General features: G+C 33.8%; 2 protein-coding genes and 1 non-coding gene across 5 annotated transcripts; all 3 read right to left on the bottom strand.

Moving 5' to 3' along the window:
• Nucleotides 1–305: 305 nt before the first annotated feature.
• On the bottom strand, nucleotides 306–408 carry LOC113687406 (U6 spliceosomal RNA). Its single transcript, XR_003447752.1, has one exon. It is a non-coding gene; the product is annotated as a U6 spliceosomal RNA (small nuclear RNA).
• Nucleotides 409–5,159: 4,751 nt separating this feature from the next.
• On the bottom strand, nucleotides 5,160–6,918 carry LOC113736166 (feruloyl CoA ortho-hydroxylase F6H1-3-like). The gene is made up of 2 exons (XM_027263399.2): nucleotides 6,416–6,918; nucleotides 5,160–5,820 (listed from the first exon to the last, which is right to left on the bottom strand). The coding sequence occupies exons 1-2, from the start codon at nucleotides 6,916–6,918 to the stop codon at nucleotides 5,247–5,249; spliced, it is 1,077 nt and encodes a 358-aa protein (XP_027119200.2). The 3' UTR covers nucleotides 5,160–5,246.
• An 8,501-nt stretch (nucleotides 6,919–15,419) lies between these two features.
• Nucleotides 15,420–19,998, bottom strand: LOC140006617 (zinc finger BED domain-containing protein RICESLEEPER 2-like). 3 transcript variants are annotated; one of them, XM_072048870.1, is made up of 4 exons: nucleotides 19,638–19,998; nucleotides 17,482–17,963; nucleotides 15,839–16,270; nucleotides 15,420–15,746 (listed from the first exon to the last, which is right to left on the bottom strand). In XM_072048870.1, exons 2-4 carry the CDS (start codon nucleotides 17,959–17,961, stop codon nucleotides 15,678–15,680), a joined length of 981 nt encoding a protein of 326 aa, XP_071904971.1. In that variant the 5' UTR covers nucleotides 17,962–17,963; nucleotides 19,638–19,998; the 3' UTR covers nucleotides 15,420–15,677. The 3 variants fall into 3 exon arrangements, with proteins under 3 accessions (XP_071904971.1, XP_071904989.1, XP_071904949.1); XM_072048888.1 differs by having other exon boundaries at nucleotides 17,482–17,953; XM_072048848.1 differs by lacking the exon at nucleotides 19,638–19,998 and having other exon boundaries at nucleotides 15,839–17,624.
• Nucleotides 19,999–22,119: the final 2,121 nt, after the last annotated feature.

Genomic DNA, 22,119 nt, shown 5'->3' with positions numbered 1-22,119 from the left:
ACATCAGATTTAAGAGTTTTCTTGGCTTTCTCCAAGGCTTCTTGAACATCTTAGAGTTTCCTTTAAGTGTTCACGACTTATCAATCAAAGATCGCGTTTGATTATGGCATTTACTATCTTCATACCAAAGTTCGTTAACCATGTGATTGACGAGTTGAGGTCATCCGCTTCCAAACTTGATACCAGTTATCGATCCTGAACTTGTCTCTTATGGGTTTCGTCACAAGGTTGGCGACGTTCGTATCAATAGTTCATACAACTGATCATCATGCAAGAATTATTTCATATATTCTTTTTTTCCTTTCAATTTTTTGGACCATTTCTCGATTTGTGCGTGTCATCCTTGCGCAGGGGCCATGCTAATCTTCTCTGTATCGTTCCAATTTTATCGGATGTCCCCGAAGGGACAATTATTTCATATATTCATTAATAAATAAGTTATAGTTACCAAACAAGTGATGACAACCAATTTTTCCTTACCGTCTCAATAGTCAAGGTATGCCCATTAACTACTTTTCTAACCAAGAAATAACTCTATGTAAGCCCATAGAATTTTATTTCTTGATTGTATTAGAAACTAGAAAAATCCTATTCTAATCAATAAATACACTACCAGAGTTTATTTAAATTAAATCATATTCTCTCTAACATGAAACCAATTACATTAGTTGCCACTAATTTAAGACAATTAAACAATTACGGATTTAACTGTCCTAACTAATAATAGTTTGTTAGGTTGAATTAAATATCAGACGCCTTTAATATTCAAACAATTAAACAACCATGAGAAATTAAATCAGAAAACATACAAATACTAACGAATAAAAGAAATTAATAAAAACAGTTAAATCTCACAGTTGTTGATGAGCCAAATTCTTTGTTATTCCTCAGTTAGAATTACGGATTTAACTGTCCTAACTAATAATAGTTTGTTAGGTTGAATTAAATATCAGACGCCTTTAATATTCAAACAATTAAACAACCATGAGAAATTAAATCAGAAAACATACAAATACTAACGAATAAAAGAAATTAATAAAAACAGTTAAATCTCACAGTTGTTGATGAGCCAAATTCTTTGTTATTCCTCGGTTAGAAAATAAAAGCTTAGCTATGCATCATGGAGAAAAATTCACAAGAGTTTCTTGATAATACACTCTTTTTTTTCCAAACGATAGGAGTTTTGATAATACTTGCATACGGTTTTTTTAAAAAAATGATCTATCAAGAAGAAAAGAGAAACCAAGCGGCGGTCTTTTTCTCCACTGCTCCCCAGAGTCTGTTCTCTCCTTTACAATTGTTCTGCCGAACTACCAATCAAACGGGCCGTCTTTTCTTTCTTTGTTTCCTTCTTAATATCAACTACTAATACTAAAACACGTTTTCTAAATAGAAAAAGAAACTGCTAAAGATAATATTTCAGGTTTCCTAATCCAATACTAAAACTATTAAAGATAATTAAAGTCTTCCAAATCTTCTGTCAAAAGCTGCCTTGAGTTCGACTTGGACTTGGAAACAAGTCCCGAACGCGCCACCATCAAATCAAATTCTTAGCATGTTGGAAAGTTGCTCCTTTTAATCATGTTTTGCACATTTCCCTAAAATCAGCACCACTAACCAATTACAAGTAAAATCTGACAATTAAAACAATATTTGACATGAATAAAGAGAAAATTAACCATAAAATTAACAACAAAGTACAATCTATCAATATTTCTATCTCTAAAAGTTTGCTACATGCTGCTGCAATCCGGAGATGCTGGTGTGCTAATATCGGTCACCAAACTCAACGTGTTTCTTTGAAAAATTTCCCTTTTTCCTTTTTGTTACAGTAGTTTGCATGGCAAAATCTGCAGGCCCATTCCTTTTCTGCAAATAATATACATATCTATTATTCTTATTTTTAAATTACTGAGAAACCATCCAGAAATTCACAAGGTCCGTTCTAAGTTCTATTGTGGCATCTTATATTAGTCTCTGATAAATGTGAAACGAGTTTAGTGTTATTTATTCCAGATTATTAAGGTTTTCTTGTCACATCCACAAGAATATATTTAATCAAGGAGTACCAATTAAATACATGCATACTGCATAGTTGTCTAAACTAAAGTTTTGGACATTACATGCTAGTCAATGAAAGGAAAACATAAATGCTGTGGCCTAATTCACGTTAGTCCACAAATTACAAATATTTGGCAAAAGGAACTGTCATGGAATTTTTAACACAAATTCCAAAATTACGCAATTATAGTGAGTAAATTTCTGTAAGATTATGGGAGGTGCTTGATTTAAATTATGAAATTGGAATCGAAATCAAAATCATAGCCTCGGTATCAGTAGGGATTTTGGTCATTTTTCCTTGTTTTGTTTGGAAGTGGAATGATCTTTTCAGTAAAGAACTAATTAATTGAATTGGCCGAAATGGTAGAATGATCTTGAAAGTGAAATGTCCCTTAAGTTGATCGAGATGGTAAAGTTTGTATCATGCTTTCCTATCAACTTGGATTCGAACCTCTCTTGGGATATCTGCCCGTCGCATAGGGTTTGTCTAGTGCATCTTATCCTTCTGTATGGTTGGCAAACTATTGCACGGGATGGGGTTTATCCGGTGCGCATTCTCAGGTAACGGTTGCGGTTTTCTTGTCAACAACAAAAAAAGAACTAATTAATTTGAAACCCAAACAATAAGCGAGGCATAATAGGGACAAAAACTAACATTTTCAATTTAACTGAATGATTCTCATAGCAATATACCAAAAAATGTGTATGGGTATCATTAATTTTAATGCTATTCCTGTCCCTCGTACCCATTTACCAGAAACCCCCTTTCTTTCACTACTAAGGGAAACTATGGAATCCTTTTTCTATTTCACCCACCACGTTAGAGGTATCTATATTTCTTTTTCTTGTCAATTTCGTACCCATTATTTGACCCAAAAAATGTAATAACTGCAATCTGCATGTTCTGCTGCTGGCAATGGACAGTCTCTTTCTTTTCTGGGTTTTAAGTCTTCCTTAAATTAAACAACGTTCTTATTTTGTTTCCTCAACTTGCATTTAATTCAAAAAAAAAAAAAAGACTATCACATGGTAAAGTAAAGAAAAAAGTTATTCAACTCTTTCAAGTAAAAGGAAAAGGACTTACGAATGGTCAATTATTTCATGTTGCACAAGAATAATTAACTTGCATTGATTGAAGGTAGCCAGCTTTCATTTTGCTTCGCAAAAAAAGGGTTGAATTTAGGCACGAGTCATTTGCAAGTTTCAAAGCTTGTGTCCATTAATCAAGAAAAGATAATCCAGCCCAACAATGACATATCCATTACCATTACCTAACAATGACCTAGACTTGTAACCGTGTAAAAGACTAATTAGTCTTCGCTAGAAAACTTAAAACACTTTTCAACTTACTTATGTGTCAAAATCCAGTCAAAAGTTCTATACTGTACATAGAAAAGGAAAATCAAAAGTGGTATATTTTTCATTTTTTCTCCAACTCGTTTTTTTTTAGTTTCTTTTGTATGTATTTTAGAAAAAAAATTAAGCCCAATTTTTATTCCGGATATGATGGTGAGGTTAGTTTTGACCATCCAAACACAATATCGGTCATCCTCTTTTGCTCTCTTTCTTGGAAAAAGCTCAGTAAACGCCCATTCTCTCACTGTTTTACCAACCAATTGGGGTTCATCATCAGCTGGCTCGCATTATTTGGTATGAATGGAATATATTTTTGTGTAGTAGAACTGAAATACTAGCTTGTTTCAATAGTCAAAGTTTTGCCTTTTTATTTTTGTCAGAGTTTTGTTATTCATTTAGGGAAAAAAAAAATTAATCCATGTATGTTATTTGGAAGAAAATGTACATGAATAAATTAACGTGGATATTGCAAACATGATGAGATATGCAATTGTGATTATGATTTCTTAAAAGAAGAATATGATAAGAAGCTTCAAAAATCAATTTTAAGACCCAAAAACAAAACCGCTATACCACGGTATATTAGAGTCAAAATTCAATGGCAATTTATCTCGCCATTGATCTATGCAATTAGGGACAAGGTTTATGTGTTTAAGATAGATTGCTCCTTTAGCAGAGGATATATAGCCATTTAGAATTTCTTGCAGGCTTAGGATCCAGAAATTAGACAAATAAATCTTCTAGAAAAGTATTTGTTACGAAAATAATCAAATAATCATCTAGCAAAATGTCATTTTCTTGTTTTTAAAGGAGAACGCAATTCCATAAATAAAGAAATTAGAGAGAATTAAGCTCCACTTTCTCAAAATAGTGGGCTTTTTGCTCTTTTTGAATTCAATTAACTGGTTGACAATTTGGTTATTAGCTGAGCCATAAATTACAACTGATTCAAGCGTTTTCCCTTTTCCCAGAATCGACTGTCCATTAGCGATAATTCCCAGAATCGGCGGTCCATTAGCGATAATAATGTTGACAACTCTTCAAATGCTCTGTGGCTTTACATTTGGTCATTTTCCATGCACCCGTTTTCACGGATAATGTACCAAAAAGCACGCCACTCTATTTGTCCAGGTAAAGAAAAAGGGGGAAAAAAAAGTAGACAATGCCATTTTCATAAGCCTACCATTGATTAAAAATTTATCTAATTCCATATCATGATGTTTTACAATACAAAAACCAAACAGGTTTTTCACCAAAACGCAAAATTTACTTGTCTTCTTTGTAGCAATTGCTTGTGATTTTGCATGTGAACTTTGTTCACCAAAGAGAGAGTGTGTGTGTACGTGTGCTTTTTTTTTATTTGAAACGTGAGATTTAAAAAGTGAAACGGGAGAAAAGAATAATTGAATCTAGAACTTCTAATTTTTGAAATTTCAACTTTAACCACTAAACCAAAGTTTATTTGTTTTTTTTTTTTTTTACTTTCTCATTTATCAAATATGCGTCTTTAGTTACTCATTAATGGTTTAAAACCAATTCATCAAATATGTTAATTTGGTTTATAGGTAATACCAAAGAAAAATAAAATGTAAAATAATTGATCCTAAATCATTGTTTAGCAATGCCAAAACCTTAAACATTAGAGGCTGAGAACACGAGTTCCAGTACAAAAATAACATGCAGTTAGTCTAATTGTAATTATAACGACTTTCCATAGCTTATATCACAGGCACAGACATACATACTTGAAAATTTTTCCCTAGTCACATTTATTTACTAGTCTAATTCTTATACAAATCAAAGAAACAAAAATCTTTCAAGGAAATATTTCAAATCTTGGCAAAGTCAACTGTTTCCTTTCCATCGTGAGCTTTTCTGAAGAAATGCTTGACATAGTCCGAATACAGAACTTGCTTGTATATTGGTTTCTCTCCACTCTCAAGAACTTCTGGCAAAGGACCAATAATGTCACTAGGCCTAGGGTTCACAAAAATTGGTACAGAAATCCGATTCTTGATCCCATTTGCAATCACACGGTGCTCAACACTCTTGTACTTACCATTGCTTCGAATCTGAAGTGCATCACCAACATTGATCACAATTGCTCCATTAATTGGAGGGACATGAACCCATGCATCACTGTCCAGTTTTTTCACATAGAGCCCTCCAATATCATCCTGAAGAAGGATTGTTAGTGTTGATACGTCTGAGTGACGACCTACGCCAACAGTTAACTCGGGCTCAGGACATTTGGGATAATAGTTAAGGTTAATTCTTTTTGAACCCATGAAGAGCGATTCTTTGGTTTCATCAATCTCCTTCACATTCAGTCCTTTCATCAAAGCCTGCAGTAGCCTTCGGATTACAAACTCAGACTTCTTCATAAAATCCAATGCTTCGTTCCTGTAAATAACAAAAATAGTCCATAATATTAGTAATTGGAATTAGAATAGTAGCATTAGTCCAAGCTTTTATTGCATACATTTTGTTGGCTGATCAACCACCTTGCACCATAGAAAGTTTGGGACATCGATATTAGAACCTTTGATAAATATTTATGACAATATTAACACCTGCACTTTTGTTTACATCTCATAATCATTTAATTGGTTGCTAAATGCCAATTCTGGTATTAAATCGTGAAACATAGATACTCTGGCAATAAAAAATTCTCTGCTAGGTTCAATGGCTAATGTCTAATTGCTTATTCAACTACTAATTACTAGGCAAAAGTGGCTTTCTAAATTTTAATATTTGGTTTTTTTTAATGCAAAGAATCAAACTCAAAATCTTTTTTTTTTTTTTTTTGGGTTCGTCGAACTCAAAATCTTTGTGAATGCAAAGCAATATTAGCCATATATATATTTTTATGAACATCATGCTTCTCTTGTAGCCATGAAAAAAATTATAGAAAGTAGTTGTACACAACTTTTCAAGTTCATAAGTTATAACTGATGCCGATTTACAAAATACGGTTTGCAAAATTGCTAAATCGAACCTGCATGCAGAGGGCCATTGTGCTGCAGCCTCATCATCCGAAACATAGAAGAGACTAAGAAAATCTTTCCACTCCAAAGCCTTCTCGGCCTTAGGAGTGAAACTGGTTCCATATCTCACATTGTTGGTTGGTGAATTATCTTTCGAGTGCTTATTTTTTTGCTCAGCAGGCAATCCAAAGAACTGACGAGTAGCCTCCTTGACATTTTCTGAAACTTCAATAGGGATGCCATGGTTAACAATTTGGAAGAATCCCCATTTTTCAGCTGCATTGCAAATTTGTTCAGCAACCATTGGATCATTCCAGTTTGACAAATCAATGACAGGGATTGAATTTTCGGTAACTACGGTACTGTGGATGATTTGTTCTTCAGGAGGTTGAATATACTGCTTAGGTAAAGTCTCAAGGCCTAAGTCAGCTAGACCCTTAACCCCATGAGCCTTGTCTACGGCAAAACTAATCACATCCCATGTGTTGGGATCCATAGGTAATGATGGAGCCATTGGTGTAGATAATTTGAAGATTTGAAGGAAGGTAGAAAGACTGGCTTAATGAAGAATGAACAAGGCAGCAAAGGACTCGATGGTTCATGGCGAATGCCTTGGTAGGCTATTTATAGTAGTTGGAAGTACGTCAAGTTCTGGCCTTGGTTAGTACGTTATGTCATTATTCAAAGTAAGGAATATTAAAAAAGTACCTTTTTGACCAAAACATGTTAGCCAAGGGTTTTAAAGATAATACGATCATGAATGAATTCCACTGAAACCCCCTTGAATTTTGTCTATCAGCACTTTAAACCCCTTTTGCTTGAATTTGAAGTGTTATTCACATAGTTATTAAATCCGGCCCAACCAGGCTAGGGGTGCAAACGAGCCGAGTTCGAGTCGAGCTTTGGCTAAACGAGCCGAGCTCGAGTTAATTTTGTGAAACTCGAGCTCGAGCTCGAGCTCGACGAGCTCAAAATATCAAGCTCGAGCTCGAGCTCGAGTCAAATTCGAGTCGAGCTCGAGCTCGAGCTTAAAAAATAAAAAAATAATAATAACTATTTTATTTTTAAAAAATAAAAAATAAATATTTATTTTTAAAAATGAATAAAATAATAATTTTTTTAACAAACAATAAAATATTAGGGATATATATGTAATTTACTATTAAATAAAAAATAAAAAATAAAAAATAAAAATATAATTGAGCTCGCGAGCCAACGAGCTTAATGTTTTTGAGCTCGAGATCGACTTAATTGGCTCGAGCTCGACTCGAACTCGATATTGACGAGCTCGAGTCGAGCTCGTATTCGAGCCGCTCGCGATCGGCTCGCGAGCGGCTCGATTCGCGAAACACCCCTAATCCAGGCAGTTGAATGAGTCAAATCAGTGGACCGGCCATGGAATCACGCCGATTTAACAATTGGATTGGAATTGCACATGACTCGCTTTGAATCGTTTGACCCGGACAGTCGATCGGTGACCCGCTAAACCCGACGAGTTTTGGAAATTTTTCTGAAGTTACCTTTTTATCCAATTTTTTAATTTGATCAGCCACACCAGCATGGGCATTGTCATCTTTTTGACAATTAGATGAGAAAAATTGAAAAGGAATTTGGGAATTAGAGCTTATTTCTTTCTTTGACATTTAGATTTATCATTTATATTTGTATATAATATCAATATGAATTTATGAACTAAAGAATATGTATATGTATAGCTTGTGTGTATGAACTATGAAATATGAATAGGTTATGACTTTTTAATAGTTAAGAATTGATGTAGTTATATTATAATTTATATGTTTATTTAATTATATTTTTTTTATTATATAGCGTGACCCGCCTGCTGAACCACTGACCCGCCAACTCGGTCCTCGTATCAAGTTGGCTTTAATAACTATGGTTATTGGACAAATATGCCTTTAGTGTTATGCTATTTTTCTTTTCTTTTGATGCTTCTTTTCCCTTTTCCTTTCTTTTCGCTTATACTTCTTTTCCTTTCATTCACTGTGAAGAAGGAGGAATTTGAACATAGAACCTCAAATTCTTGATGCCACAACCTTTGTTTCTTTTTCTTATGTTTCCCCTTCTTCCTTTATTTCTGGTCTTGTCTTTTTTTTCTTTCTTTTTGCCACTACTTTCCTACATGTTTGCTCTCACTTGCATACTTGGAATGAATTCATCGATTTCTTTATTACCATTCTCTCAATTCTAGTACAATTTCTTTATTTCTAATTTTCACTTCCAATAAATGGTTTATCATGAACTATAGTATATTTACTCGAATTGTTGTAATTCAATATTCAACTGAATATGCTCATGAAACACAAGTAATGTGATATTATATATAAAGTAGTACGTTGGTCAATTATCTTGTTATTCAATATGGACATAATGGGTTTACTTATTATATATAAAGTAGTACGTTGTTATTCAATTATCTTGTTACTTATTTCATCCCATTAAAAGTATCATGTTTTACTCTTTGAACTGTTTCAAAATTAATGTCACTTATCACAATTAGCAATGAAAACTTTCATCCATTTCCACTTAAATGTACACGTTTCTTTTAATTTTTCAGCAGGCCCCAAGAAACAACAAGAATTGCACTTGATATGCATAAGTCTCACAGCAAATGCAAACAATGGTCGTGCAAGATGCTTTCCCAAAAAACAGTTAGGAAACATTCCTAAGACTTGGGTTCCACACATCTTAATACATAGAAACTGAAGAAGGGTATTGCTGGGACTCAGATCAAAATTATTTGAAATCTTGGCACAGTTGAAAATAAGTTCAAGTCTCGAAGTGTGAAAAATATTTTGGAATAGAGGGAGTATTTGTTACTATATGCAGGTTAGAAAACAATCATTGAGGTTTTATCAATACGTTCTATTTTAGAAGAAACGAAAGAGAAGAAAAAATTAGAAGGAAACACGAAAGAAATTAAAGAATAAACGAATTGAGGGTCACTTTTCTCCCTCAACTTTTAAAAGGGGGTATGTGATAATAAATAAAGTTGACATGGGCAAAGTGAGACAAGGGTTTTTATAAGGGGGTTTAAGTTTAATTCATCCTGCAAAGATTAACTCTTGAGTATATTGAAGGTGTCAAAAGAAAACTTATTCTACCAACCACCAACTTCAATTGACTCCGTACGTAGATTGCAGTCTGGTATAAAATGTAATAATTAGGTCAATTTTCAACCCTTAACACACGCATACTTTCAAACCATGTGCGGATTCAAAAAGAATGGCTGAATTCGAGCTCTTCCGATCCACGGTTTCAATATGGAGCCTCACTGCCAGACTCACTCTTCAAACATGTGTAATAAGTCATATTGTAGGAATTTGTCTAAGTGATTTCACAGGAAAAAATAAATGGAGAAGCATCAAAATGCACAAAAGTATTATTAGATAAACGGAGGAAAAAGAAAATAAATCTATTTGCAGAAATAAAGGCAGACAAAAAAATAAATCTATTTCCTAATCTTTCTTCTTTCTGAGGTGTGTAGGTGGAAATAAAAAGATTTTTACCGATGCAATTTGTGTTATTGCCCCTGCTTGTTATATTGAAGTTCTTTAGCAAAAGTTATTTACGGAAACCACATCCACACTTTCTCACTACCTTAGACTCGGAATTACCAAAAAAAAAAAAAAGAAAGAAAAGAAAAGAAAAGAAGAAATAAGAATCCCGTTTTAGAGTTCTTCAATTTGGAATTTTTGGTTTCTTAGTTTGCTGATGTTTTATGTATTACGTCACAAAGATAATGCCAAGTGACAAAATCTCTTACGTCAACATAGGTTATTCCACTTTTCTATTAAGTTCAAAAAATCTTGCTCCTAAGAGCTATTTTTCTATTTTTTCTTTCTGCTATATATAGTCCTAATAGCCACTCGGTTACACAGTTACACCTTCAACCAGAGTCAAAATCGAGTATTTCATGGTTCAAAAATGCCATCCTATATTCCTGGATTTTCTTGTTTGCGGTGCAACTGTTTGATATAAAACTACAATGCTTAATTAGTTCAATAAATACACAAATAAAGAGCATAATAGTGAATTTTTACTGTAATATCATCTCCCTCTATCCAGAAATAAACGTTAGTGCCACACCCCATTCTTTTATTTCATCTCCTCTTTGGTTGCTGAGATTTATGTTTGTCAAAAAAAATTTTTTTTTTTCAACACAGGAAGTATCCCAACTTTGTTAGACTAATCTCCTTGTGTCTGTGCACCCCGCCTTCCAAAAATACATAAACAGTAGAGAGGTGAGTCGAATACATGACCTCGGGATCCAACTAAACTATCCCGAGACCATCTGAGCTAACCCAAGCGACTTGTCAAAAATTCATTATTAATAATTTGATTTTTTGATACCAAAGGTGGGTGGAAGTCACAATTTTTACGATGACAGTATACTGCAAAAGCAGCCAGTAGACAGCCCACCTCGTGTCTTTGCACCTCTCCGGTAAATGCATATTTGACCCACCTACTGAACAATAGGACAGTGTGTGTGTGTGTGTTTCTTTTCTTGTCTCTTAAATGGATTTGGTTTTGTTATGCTCCGACGCTTCAACGAAACCCAACATTGCCATACCACTACGAGACGCATCGAATGTCAAATTCGAACATTCAGTTTTGCCAGCGGCAGAATAAACAAAGCTGTAAACGTTTATTATTATTATTATTATTCTCCTATCAAAGATTTCTTAGCAATGAGCGATGACATTTATAATAGTTATTGTGAAATCATGTGATTTTTTTTAAGGCGAAAGAATACATAACATTTGTTTAGAGGTGGCAATTTGTCCCAAGTCCCAATGGGTTACCCATGCCCATTGAGACTTTGGGCGGGATGGGTATTGAAATTTAATATTGGGTTTAAAATGGGACAAATCCCAATTGTACCCATTAATTGATGGGAAATTTTGGAAAATGCTTGGGTACCCATTGGGCTCAAATAGCAAGGGCTCCGTTTGGATTAACTATTTTTTAGGGGTGTTTTTGAAATATTTTATTGTATTAGTGTATATGAAAAATTTTTACTATAAAATTTTTTTGAAATATTTGATATACTAATATGGATGAAATGTTTTTTGAGTTATTGTATATTACTGTAACATTGTATTTGAAAAACTTATTTTTTGAAAAAATAGCCAATCCAAACGGAGTCTTAGATTCAAAAATTATCTTTAACAATTTTTATAGTCATGATTGTATATCTATCTTTTCCTTTATTTGTTAATCCAATTTTTAGTGATAATCCTGAGTATAAAGCACTTGCATGTTTATTTAATAAAACTAAAAGAAATTTAATAAATCAAAAATATTAAAATTATATAAAAAATAAAAAAAATAAATTAAAGAAAAAATATATATAGAAAATATATTTGGGTATTGGGCGGGATCAATCTAAACCCATCCCAAAGTGATCCCGCCCAAATTAGTCCCAAAACATATATGGGTAAGGTTGGGCCCAAACCCATATGACTCGGTTCCATCTTAAACCCAAGCAAATCCCGCCCATCCTGCCCATTTTGCCACCTCTACATTTGTTGCAGCTTAAAACTTTTTCATATCATATTTGGCAGAAGTGTCAAAATGGGTGACTTGGGCGGATTTGGGTAAAATGGGTAATGGGTATAAGTAAGTTAACTCATTTATACCCATTTAATTTGATGGATATAAATGGGAAAGTCAAAAAATGATTTGGGTAATCCAATTATCCATTTATAACCCATTTATTTTAACTTTTTGGAAAATCATTTAAATTCACTTTTGCAAACTAAGTTACCAAATTATACCGCTCTTTGCACCCATCATTAGTTTTAAATATTTACTTATAATGCTCAATAAATCTAATTATCAATTTTTTTCCATTCATAGTCTATGTCGCAAAATTACATATTATTTAATAATTGAATAATAAGAATATAAAATTTTGAACTAAGTACTATAAAAGTTAATATAAAAACTTAATCCAAAAATTTTCTAACATTTTTTTCATATATAAATTTAAAATTTCATTTTCGAAAGATAAGAAAAGAGGTTAAAACTTATCATAAATTGGTAATGTTGAAAAATGAGCAAGTAAACAAACTAAGAGAAAATAAAATGATAAGATAAAACCAACAAATAATAATAATAATGAAGCAAAAGTAGTTAACATCATGACAAAATGAAAATTTTGAAAAAAAAAAAGGTAGGGAAAGAGAGGAGGCTTGGGGGAAGAAAATTTTAAATGGGTTAATTGGGTTTGATGGATTACTCAATAATACCCATTTATTACCCATATACAAAAATTTAAGATACCCATACTCATCTATTCATGGGCGGGTATGGATAAATTTAGTTAAATGGATTGGTTTGCCACTTATAATATTTGCACACCCTAAATATTTTTAAGTTTTCCTTTAACTCTCAAATTGCCTCATTAAAAAAATATAAAAATTTCACTTTATGCTATGACAGTAATGATACCTCTTCAGAGGGAGGGTTGGGCTGGATAGTAATGTAAGAGGGATTGTAAGTAGGAAGTTCTGGATTCAAAACATCCAACTTACAAAAAATAAAAAAAAAACCTCTTGAACAAATAAGAATTTCACAAATTTTGAAACTGAAGAGAACAAGATTAATATAACCTTTGTACTAATTTGTATTTTGCATACCAAAAATAAAAACTTCAGCTATATGTTGTTAACTGAAGTGACAGTTGCTCCTAATAATGGCCTTTTAGTCCTCAAACTATTTTGCTAAAATAAAAATAGTTCTTAAACTTTATTATGAGGCAATTTAGTCCCTCAACTATTTTAATAAAATTGAAATAGTCCTTAAACTTTATCATGAGCTAATTTAGTCCTTGAACTATTTTACTTAAGTCGAAATAGTCCTTCAACTGTATTTTTATGTGGCAAATTTGGTCCTTATTGTGCCAATCTACCTAATTTATTAACTTTCTGCACCAATAATCAAGGGTACAATAGGTAATCTAGCCATACCCCTCACTGAAGTAGTAGATAAATAATATTTATCAACAAATCGGCAACAAAATTGAATCATATAGAAAGCGAGTTTCTTTCAACTTTATTTCTTAAAAGGGTAATCATGATGTTAGCATATTGTTTTCCAACTCTTTGCATACTATTGTTGTGTTTTTTTCTCTTTTCTTCATTTAATGGTTGAATCGGATCCATATCAATTTTTATTTTGAGCATCGGCTTCTCTTTTTTTTCCCCTTCATAAGAAGCTCTATTTCTTTTACTTTCCATAATATTCAATTTCATTGTTCATTTCGCAACAAATATCTGTTTTTGTATTGTTTTAATAAGAAAAATGAATAGATTTCCTATTTTGTCCTTTGCAGAAAGTCCATAAATCGAGTGAATAAACCAAATAAGGACCAAATTGGCCGTATATATACACTTGAGGAACTATTTCAGCTTAAGTAAAATAGTTTAGGGACTAAATTCAATCATGATACATTTTAAGAACTACGTCAGCTTTGTCAAAATAATTGAGGGACTAAATTGATTCATAAAAAAGTTTAAGGACTATTTTGGTTTTAGTAATATAGTTTAGGGACTAATTAAATTGGCGTTCGCTCCTACTTCATTAAGTATATTTCACTATTTCAATGCCAAAGAAACCTTGAGAAAATTCGAAACACAGATACCAACAGTTCTATGGATGAAGTCGAACAATTGACAGCGATTTGTGGTAAAAATTAGTGACAATAATTTACATCTTTAACCTATTGTGTTTCATTGATTGAGGAGATACTGCTATTCAATTCCTACCCCATTTGAACTATATGCTTTCATATTTCCTGAAATTGCGTTTAGTTAGTTTTAAGAAATTAACCTTTTAGAAAAAAAGACATAGACTTGTAAGTGGTTTACTAAGGGGAAAAAAAGCGGCCAAACATTTACCATTTTTTTTTTAATGAAGAAAACTAAGTGCCTGCAAATATTAAAGTAGTAACAAGCTTTAAAAACTTTTTAGCCATTGAATTGACCAGCTTAATGAGACATCAATATACTACACCAAGATTGACTAAGGATGTCTGCTTTATAATTAAAAGTTTTCTCACGTTTCTATCTTTTTTTTTTTATATCAAGTGAAGAAAACCAAAAAAAAAAAAAAAAGGAAGAATAAGAAAATTCTGGCTCCATGTCTAACCTAATCTTGGGATGCCAAAAGTAATTGTGTGCTACATGTTGAATCTCCAAACGAAAGGCATTCTTTTCCAAATTTATGTCCTTTTGTATTGTTCCATTTACTTGCTTCTCAATACTTCACCTACCAAACCAAACCAAACCAGCCATCATTCATGGCAATTACTAGGTTTAGTTTACTCCTAGTCTATTTTTTCTTTCTTTTTCCTTTTTTTTTTTCCATTTTGAGGAAAAGTCTGCCCCTAGATTAGTTTATTCTTCCCTAATTTATGCATCTATCCAAACGCAGGATGAGTCAGAAAGGAATATTTTACAGATTATAACCACAATGACTCTCACACGTATCCATATGATTAGCAAATACTCCCTCCGTCCCACTTTGATAGTCTTGTATTTCTTTTTCATCTGTCCCAAATTTAGAGCTGCTAAACGAGCTGAGTCGAGCTCGAGTATATGACAATCGAGCTCGGCTCGAACCTCTAATCGAGCTAGCTCGAACTCGCTTGATTACTAATTCGAGCTTCACAAGGCGCTCGAGCTCGACTCAATATATTGGTAGAGAGCTCGAGCTCGAACTCGAGTTTGAGATCAAGCCGGTCCTGTCGAGCTCGAAGCTCAAGCTCGAATTCGAGACGAACTCGAGCCGAGCTTTTCGAGCTCAAGCTCGTTTACGGGCAAGAACATATCAGTTCCTGGCAAACTCATATTTAGCCGGACAAAAGAAGAGCACATTCCCTAATATATCATCTTCAATTCCACAAGCTCGAATTGAAGCCAAATATTGCAAGCCAGGTCTAATATAAAAACTCAGATTACAATATCCAAACCAAATCAGATTACAACATGTCCAAAACATATCAAATAACATATCCAAACCAAATATCATATTACAACATGAAAAGTTTACATAAACAGCCACCAAACATATCAGATAACATGTCCAAACCAAATATCAGATTACAACATGAAAAGTTTACATAAACAGCCCCCAAACATATCATATAACATGTCCAAACCAAATATCAGATTACAACATCAAAAGTTTACATAAACAGCCACCAAACATATCATAAGCCACCAAGCAACATCAACAGCCACCAAATCAGCTCGTGAATGATTCAGGAAGTTCAACTTCCTCGAATGTGATTGATTCGGCCGCATCAAGTGATTCCTACAAAACAAAAGTAAGAAAGTTATAAAATTCTTCAAAATCAGATATAAGGAAACTATAACAACAACAAAAACATCCAATTAGTTACTTACGCGAGACTTATTCTTTAGGCCATGAAGACTGCGGATCCAATCGTTGCCACAAAGCAACATTTGTACCGTCTCAACTGACATAGAAGCTCGTCGATCATCAATTACTCTACCTCCGGCACTGAAGGTAGAATCTGAAGCCATAGTTGTAACAGGAACGGAGAGTATATCGGCAGCCATTCTCGACAAGATAGGAAATCTCAATCTTTCCCCTTTCCACCAAGCCAAAACATCCAGATTTGCATTTGCATCACAAGCATACCTACTTTCCTCTAAATAAACATCTAAATCTGATTTTTCTGGTAGAGCCCTATCAATTTCACTCACATGCATGTGAAACTTTTCTTTACCAGTTAAAACGGTAGGTGCAGCCATTTTCTGTTTCTTACTAGAAGAACTAGAACCTTCATTTTGTCTCTTTTTTACAACCTGCCTCTGTTGTTGTTCAGAATGAGAAACAATGTGACAATCAACATATTCATTGTAAAGCTCATAAAGAATGTCTCTAATCTCAGCCATGAATCTAGGAGCTGCCTCCTCACTATAAATCACCGGAAAAGCATGATTAATAAGAAACATTTTGTATCTCGGATCCAAAATTGCACCCAAAGACAGCAGCACATTACTTTCCTCCCAATACTTATCAAATTTAGCAGACATACTTCCAGCCATAGCCCGAATATGCTCAAAAGGGTCAAGAGCTTTTTCATTTAAAAGCTCTTTAATCCTATAGAGCTCCACAAGAAAAATGTTAGATGTTGGATACTCGGACCCGGAAATCATATCAGTGATTTCATGAAATATTCCTAGAAATTTACACACTTCTTCCACTTTCATCCACTCAAAATCAGTAGGAACATAGTGAAATCCGGGGTCAATGTCTGCGTATCGTGGAAAGACATCCTTAAACTCTAAACCCGAAGCTAACATCAAATAGGTGCTGTTCCACCTTGTTAGGCAGTCCAAAATTAGCTTTCTAGAGGGCAACTGAAGCTGTTTTTTAATTTTGGCAAATTCAAGAAGCCTAGATTCAGAATTGTTCAAGTACTTTATCCCTTCTCTAACAACATCAATCACACCACCAAGTTGACCAAGACCATCTTGCACTAAGAGATTAAGTATATGTACACAACATCTAACATGAAAATTTTTTCCTCCAAGACTTAATCTCTTTCTTAGAGAAAAATCCTCTCTAAGTCTCCTAATGCACACATCGTTGTATGAAGCATTATCAACAGTTATGCTAGAAACCTTATTCTCAATCCCCCAATCAAGAAAACACTTGCTTAAAGCATCAGCTATAATAACTCCAGTATGAGGAGGAGGAACATTGCAAAAATTCAACACACGTTTTTGGAGCACCCAATCAGAATCAATAAAATGACCAGTCACAACCATATATTGAATTTTTTGACCAAATTTCCACAAATCTGTGGTAACACTAATCCTTCAAGCACCTTTCAACAATGATTTCAGCTTCCTTTTTTCAATTGTATAAGTACTCATACAATCTTCCTTAACAGTCTGCCGATTAATCTTTTTATAAAATAGAGAAACTGCTTTCATGAATTTGTTGAAAACTACATGCTCATCATAGAAAAGGGGTACTCATGTGCAAGAATCATGTGTGATGCAAGCTCTCTTACCTTGGCATGATCATATGAGAAATTTGTGATGGAAGTGATACCATCACTTCCACCTTCGGTGAATGACAGCACTTGTTGCTTTTGTTTGCTTTGCTCCCCAATGGCCATCTTTCTTTGTAGGCGAGAATTCAGGTGTCTCTTGTACTGAGATGTGGCTCCGGTTGCACTCTTGGTGAAAAGTTCCTTGCAATGGTTGCACTTCACTTTGACCGTCCCATTATCTAGCACTACTTCACTCATTTCATCCCATATGCTGGATTTCTTCTTTCTTTTCTTTTTCTCAAATGGACCAGCTCCTCCATCTCTATCTACTTGCTGTCCTCCTTCATTAGTATCATCTTCTATCATTTCTATCTCTTCTTCACTCATCTCATCAGCTCTTTCTTCGTTGTAATTCAATTGTTCCACGTCTTCATTATTTTGCTCCATCACAGGACTTGATGATGAACCTTGAAATGAGTTGAATGGAGAGCTATACATTCCTTAATCAAAAACATTTAATAACCAATACAGATTTTGATTAGCCAAAACAGAAATTTAGAATAACATTTCTAAGAAATAAGGTACAAAAGTAATAAAACAGATTCCAAGAAATAATGCCCACTTCAAGTCAATTTTAACATTTCTTTAACTTGTTCCTATCTCAATTCTCAACCTTACATTCAGATTAATGAAATAACAGAGAAAGATCTTAAAAACTCTTAAAATGGCAATCCAAACAAGGGACAGCGATGAATTCCAGGGAAATACTGAATCCATAGTTCCAATTAGTTTGTGCATGGGGACAGTGATGAAACAAAGGACAGTATAGTGGCTTTTCCAATAAATTAAATATGAATAGTGTCATCTGAAGATGGTACACAATTCACATGCGCTCCAGTGGTCTGACTATAGTCTATAGCCAACCATCTCGAATGAAACTCAACCAGATCATCAGAAATAGAAAAGCAAAGCGGTTTTTTTACTAAACTAAGGAAACAGGAAAAACAAAAGCTGAGCATGGGCAATGAAAGATAATCTGCCTGATTTATTTTCAGAGAGACAAATATTTGCCATAATTCATTTTTCAAATTGAAATGGGAAGTCAGTCTACTTCTTTTGATTGGAAAGCATGCATAGAACGTAGTGTACGTGAATAGTTGGTTGCTCAAAATTGATAACGAAAGCACTTATTACATATTCAACCACTTTTTCATCAAGTTGGGTGTATGGAGCCATATATAGATCCTAAATTCATTTAATTCTAGCAGGCTAGCCCAAAGCTGTATGGGGACAACTATCCAAGATTTTTACATATTGGACAGTAAGTGTCTAAGTGGCAGTGTCATTAATTATTGCCATTCATTCATCTTCTTTAAGGAACTTATGATTAATCGTAATTAACTTGACCAAATTCATCAAGCTAATTCAATGAATGATGTACAGAGTGATGCATATCAAGCCACAGGTTGTTAAAATTTGCTATGCTTAGGCTTTGCCTAGACCAATAATCGAAAAGCAATCGAAGCTGTAATTTCTCCCCCGTCTTCATATAATGGTCCCAGTATATGTGTGTGTGTGGATATATATACTAAATTTGCTAGCTAATTTTCAAGAAAAGGAAAAAAAAGTGATTAAAAAAGAAATTAAGTAGACGGAAATCAGAGGAACTGGTACCAATTAAACACACATCTCTTACCACAAAAAGAAAAACTAATTAAGCAAACTAATGACCCAAATAGCAATCAGCAGGAACCTACTGATGCAGATGTTACCATTCTTGGCCAGTTAATTTGTGCAAAACTTGGAAACAGCCATAGGGCCAAAAACATTATCTCGTTTATTAACGTCAACATCCAACGCCAGCGTTAGAAAATAGAACAATTTCGATGAATGTGAACAATAATCATTCTATATAAATATTGTAACAAACACTCCAGAAAAAAAAAACAGTACTTGAAGACAATTTCGACATTCACTATTAATTTACTAGTATATTTGCCAGTCTTCAATACCATCTTTTTCAGCTACAACAATCAGTATATAATCATCAAGCACACTCTAATCTGCTCGATACATGTGTGCTTGTTAAATTGATTGAAATTTAAATTCTTGAACCCAAAAACAAAGAAAGAAAAGGAAAAAAAAAGAAAAAAAGAATCGGAGTCACTACTTACCAGAATGCAGTGAATCGGGGTATGGTAGAGGCCCCTGGCTCTACCGAGGTGGCTCCATGTGGCTGCTCCGTATGGTGAGTCAGTGACGGTGGCAAGAATCAGGCGAGCTACTGGCCAAGAAAGGAATTCAGTCGCTTGATTCAGTGGGCTGCTTTTGTCAGGAGGGTGCGGCTGCGGCTGCAGGTGTGGAATGGGAAAAAAGTTAACAGAAAGGGGAAAAGAAAAAATTAGGAGAATGGAGGCTGCGGGGTGGGGTGAGAATGGAGGCTGCAGTCAGTGCGGTGAGAAGGGAGGCTGCAGGGAATGGGGTGCGGGTGCGGGGTGACGGCTCTGGCCTGTGGGATGGGAAAACGAAATACCAAAAGAGGAAAGGAGGAATTAGGGCTACAACAGACGGGAGATGACTTAGTGTACCACATACACGCTGAAATGACGAAAATGCCCCTATCTTTCGAGCCTACCGAGCTTATACGAGCCGAGCCTGCTCGGCTCGTTTATTAAACGAGTACTCATTAGAGCTCGAGCTCGGCTCGTTTCTCTCTGTTAACGAGCCGAGCCGAGCCCTTATCGAGTCGGGTCGAGCTCGGCTCGCGAGCTGCCTGGTTCGATTAACAGCTGTACCCAAATTGTAATCTACTTTTCAATTGAAAAATGTAGTTGTATTTTAATTTTTCTAAAATACTCTTATTCAATGTAAGTAATTGTTACTATAAACCTATCTCATTTAATGAGAGTTGATTCTTTTTTTATCATCAATTCAAGTTCCCATAAAGTTGTACCATATTTAATGTGGGGGTATTTTAGAAAAATAACAATCTAAATTTACTTTTCCAACAAAGTTAATTACTTTTTCTTAAATTATGTAAAAAAAAGAAATATAACTACTAAAATGGGAGCGAGGGAATAGTAGTGCGACAGAACTTCAGTGTTTTGAAAACCGGACCGGACCGGCCGGTTCGACCGGTTGAACCGCGAACCGGCCATGGCTCCGGTCCGGTTCACTGCCAGGTTTGACTTTGTCAAGAAACCGGTCAAAAACCGGTCGGACCGCGAAACCGCTGAACCAGACATGAACCGGTTTTTTCCGGTTTTTGAGTTTTCCTCTTTTTTTTTTTTTTTTTTTTTTTTTTTTTTTTTTTTTTTTTTTTTTGCAAAATGTAGTTATCAAGATTCGAACTCAAGACCTTTGTAATAGAATACCAATGTAGTAACCGTTGCACTATCACATCTTATTAGTTTTTTTTGATAACTTATTTATATAAAACAAACACTCATATTTCTTTTGTTCCATTTTTTTTACAAAATATTATCCTTTCATGACTCTTTCTTTTTAATCTTCAACACACACACACACACACTCTCTCTCTCTCTCTCTCTCTATCATCTTTTCTTTTGCCACTCATTTTTTAATCAAATCTCTTTATTTTTAATTTATTGATGTTTTCTTCCATATTTTAATTTTGTTTTTGTCCATTAAATTTAAAAAAGTTAAAAAAGAATTATTTTTCTTTAACCCAATTTATTTAATACCACAACCACTCACTTTTATCTCATTTTTTGTTTCTTATCAAATTTGCATTTCTATTTTCAATTCTCTTGATTTTCTTCGAGCTCCAAACTTCCTTTTTTAAATTATAAATTTAAATTCCAAAATGTAAATTAAAATTTAAATTCACAATGTCTAAATTCTCATAGACGTGAATTTTGTATAATTTCAAATATTGTGATATTTTTGGATTATATTTAAGATTTTTTTGGTAGATATAATTGAAATTGAGATGAAATTTATTTGTTTTAACTTATAATTTAAAAAATTTATTTTTAAAAATCCAAGTTATTCAAAAATAGTAAACTTTTTATCATATAAAGTATTAAATTATCCATTACATGTTTTATTTTGTGCACATATATATTTATATAAATTATTTTTTAAAAAATTCATTGAACCGAGGTTGAACCGGTCCGACCGATTGAATCTCGACCCTTTCACTTCACCGGTTCGATTAACGGTCCGATTTTTAAAACATTGCAGAACTTTGGCATAACTAGGAAAAAGATACCGATAAGATGATCTATTGTTTTCCCACTGCGTCCTTTTCGCAACTTCGTGGCAAATGACCCAAATAGCTAGGCTGGCACTCAGGTACAAGAAAAAATAAACTAAACGGAGGGTCAACACTTTTGTTTGTCCGAGGAAACTTTTTGGTTTTACCGGGTCAAAGGTTCTGATTAATAGGAATAGACTAAATTCACACCAACCCACCTAAATGCAATAATGACATTGAAACCTTAACATTTAATGGTTTTCCTTCGAGCACTTTTTGTTTATTCCAATTTATGCTTTCAAACAAAAGAAATGATTTGCTTTGCAGTATTATTTTGACTATTATTCCAGCATTTTTATCTTTCACATTTTTTCTAATTTGAATTCATTCCTACGTGTTTAATCCTTGAAATATTCTGAATGATTTATTACTATAAT

The sequence above is a fragment of the Coffea arabica genome, chromosome 1c, assembly GCF_036785885.1.
Source record: "Coffea arabica cultivar ET-39 chromosome 1c, Coffea Arabica ET-39 HiFi, whole genome shotgun sequence".
Taxonomy (NCBI): Eukaryota; Viridiplantae; Streptophyta; class Magnoliopsida; order Gentianales; family Rubiaceae; genus Coffea; species Coffea arabica.
The sequence above is the reverse complement of the archived record's forward strand: the minus strand, read 5'-3'. Positions and strand labels throughout refer to the sequence as shown.

Excerpts from the sequence above, each read along its gene's own strand:
- LOC113736166 (XM_027263399.2), bottom strand. The coding sequence starts at position 6,918 with ATGGCTCCATCATTACCTATGGATCCCAACACATGGGATGTGATTAGT. Across the intron at positions 5,821-6,415 it reads CAATGGCCCTCTGCATGCAG|GAACGAAGCATTGGATTTTA; the intron begins GTTCGATTTAGC and ends TGTTATTTACAG.
- LOC140006617 (XM_072048848.1), bottom strand. The coding sequence starts at position 17,233 with ATGGTTGTGACTGGTCATTTTATTGATTCTGATTGGGTGCTCCAAAAA. Across the intron at positions 15,747-15,838 it reads GCCTAAAGAATAAGTCTCGC|GAATCACTTGATGCGGCCGA; the intron begins GTAAGTAACTAA and ends TTTGTTTTGTAG.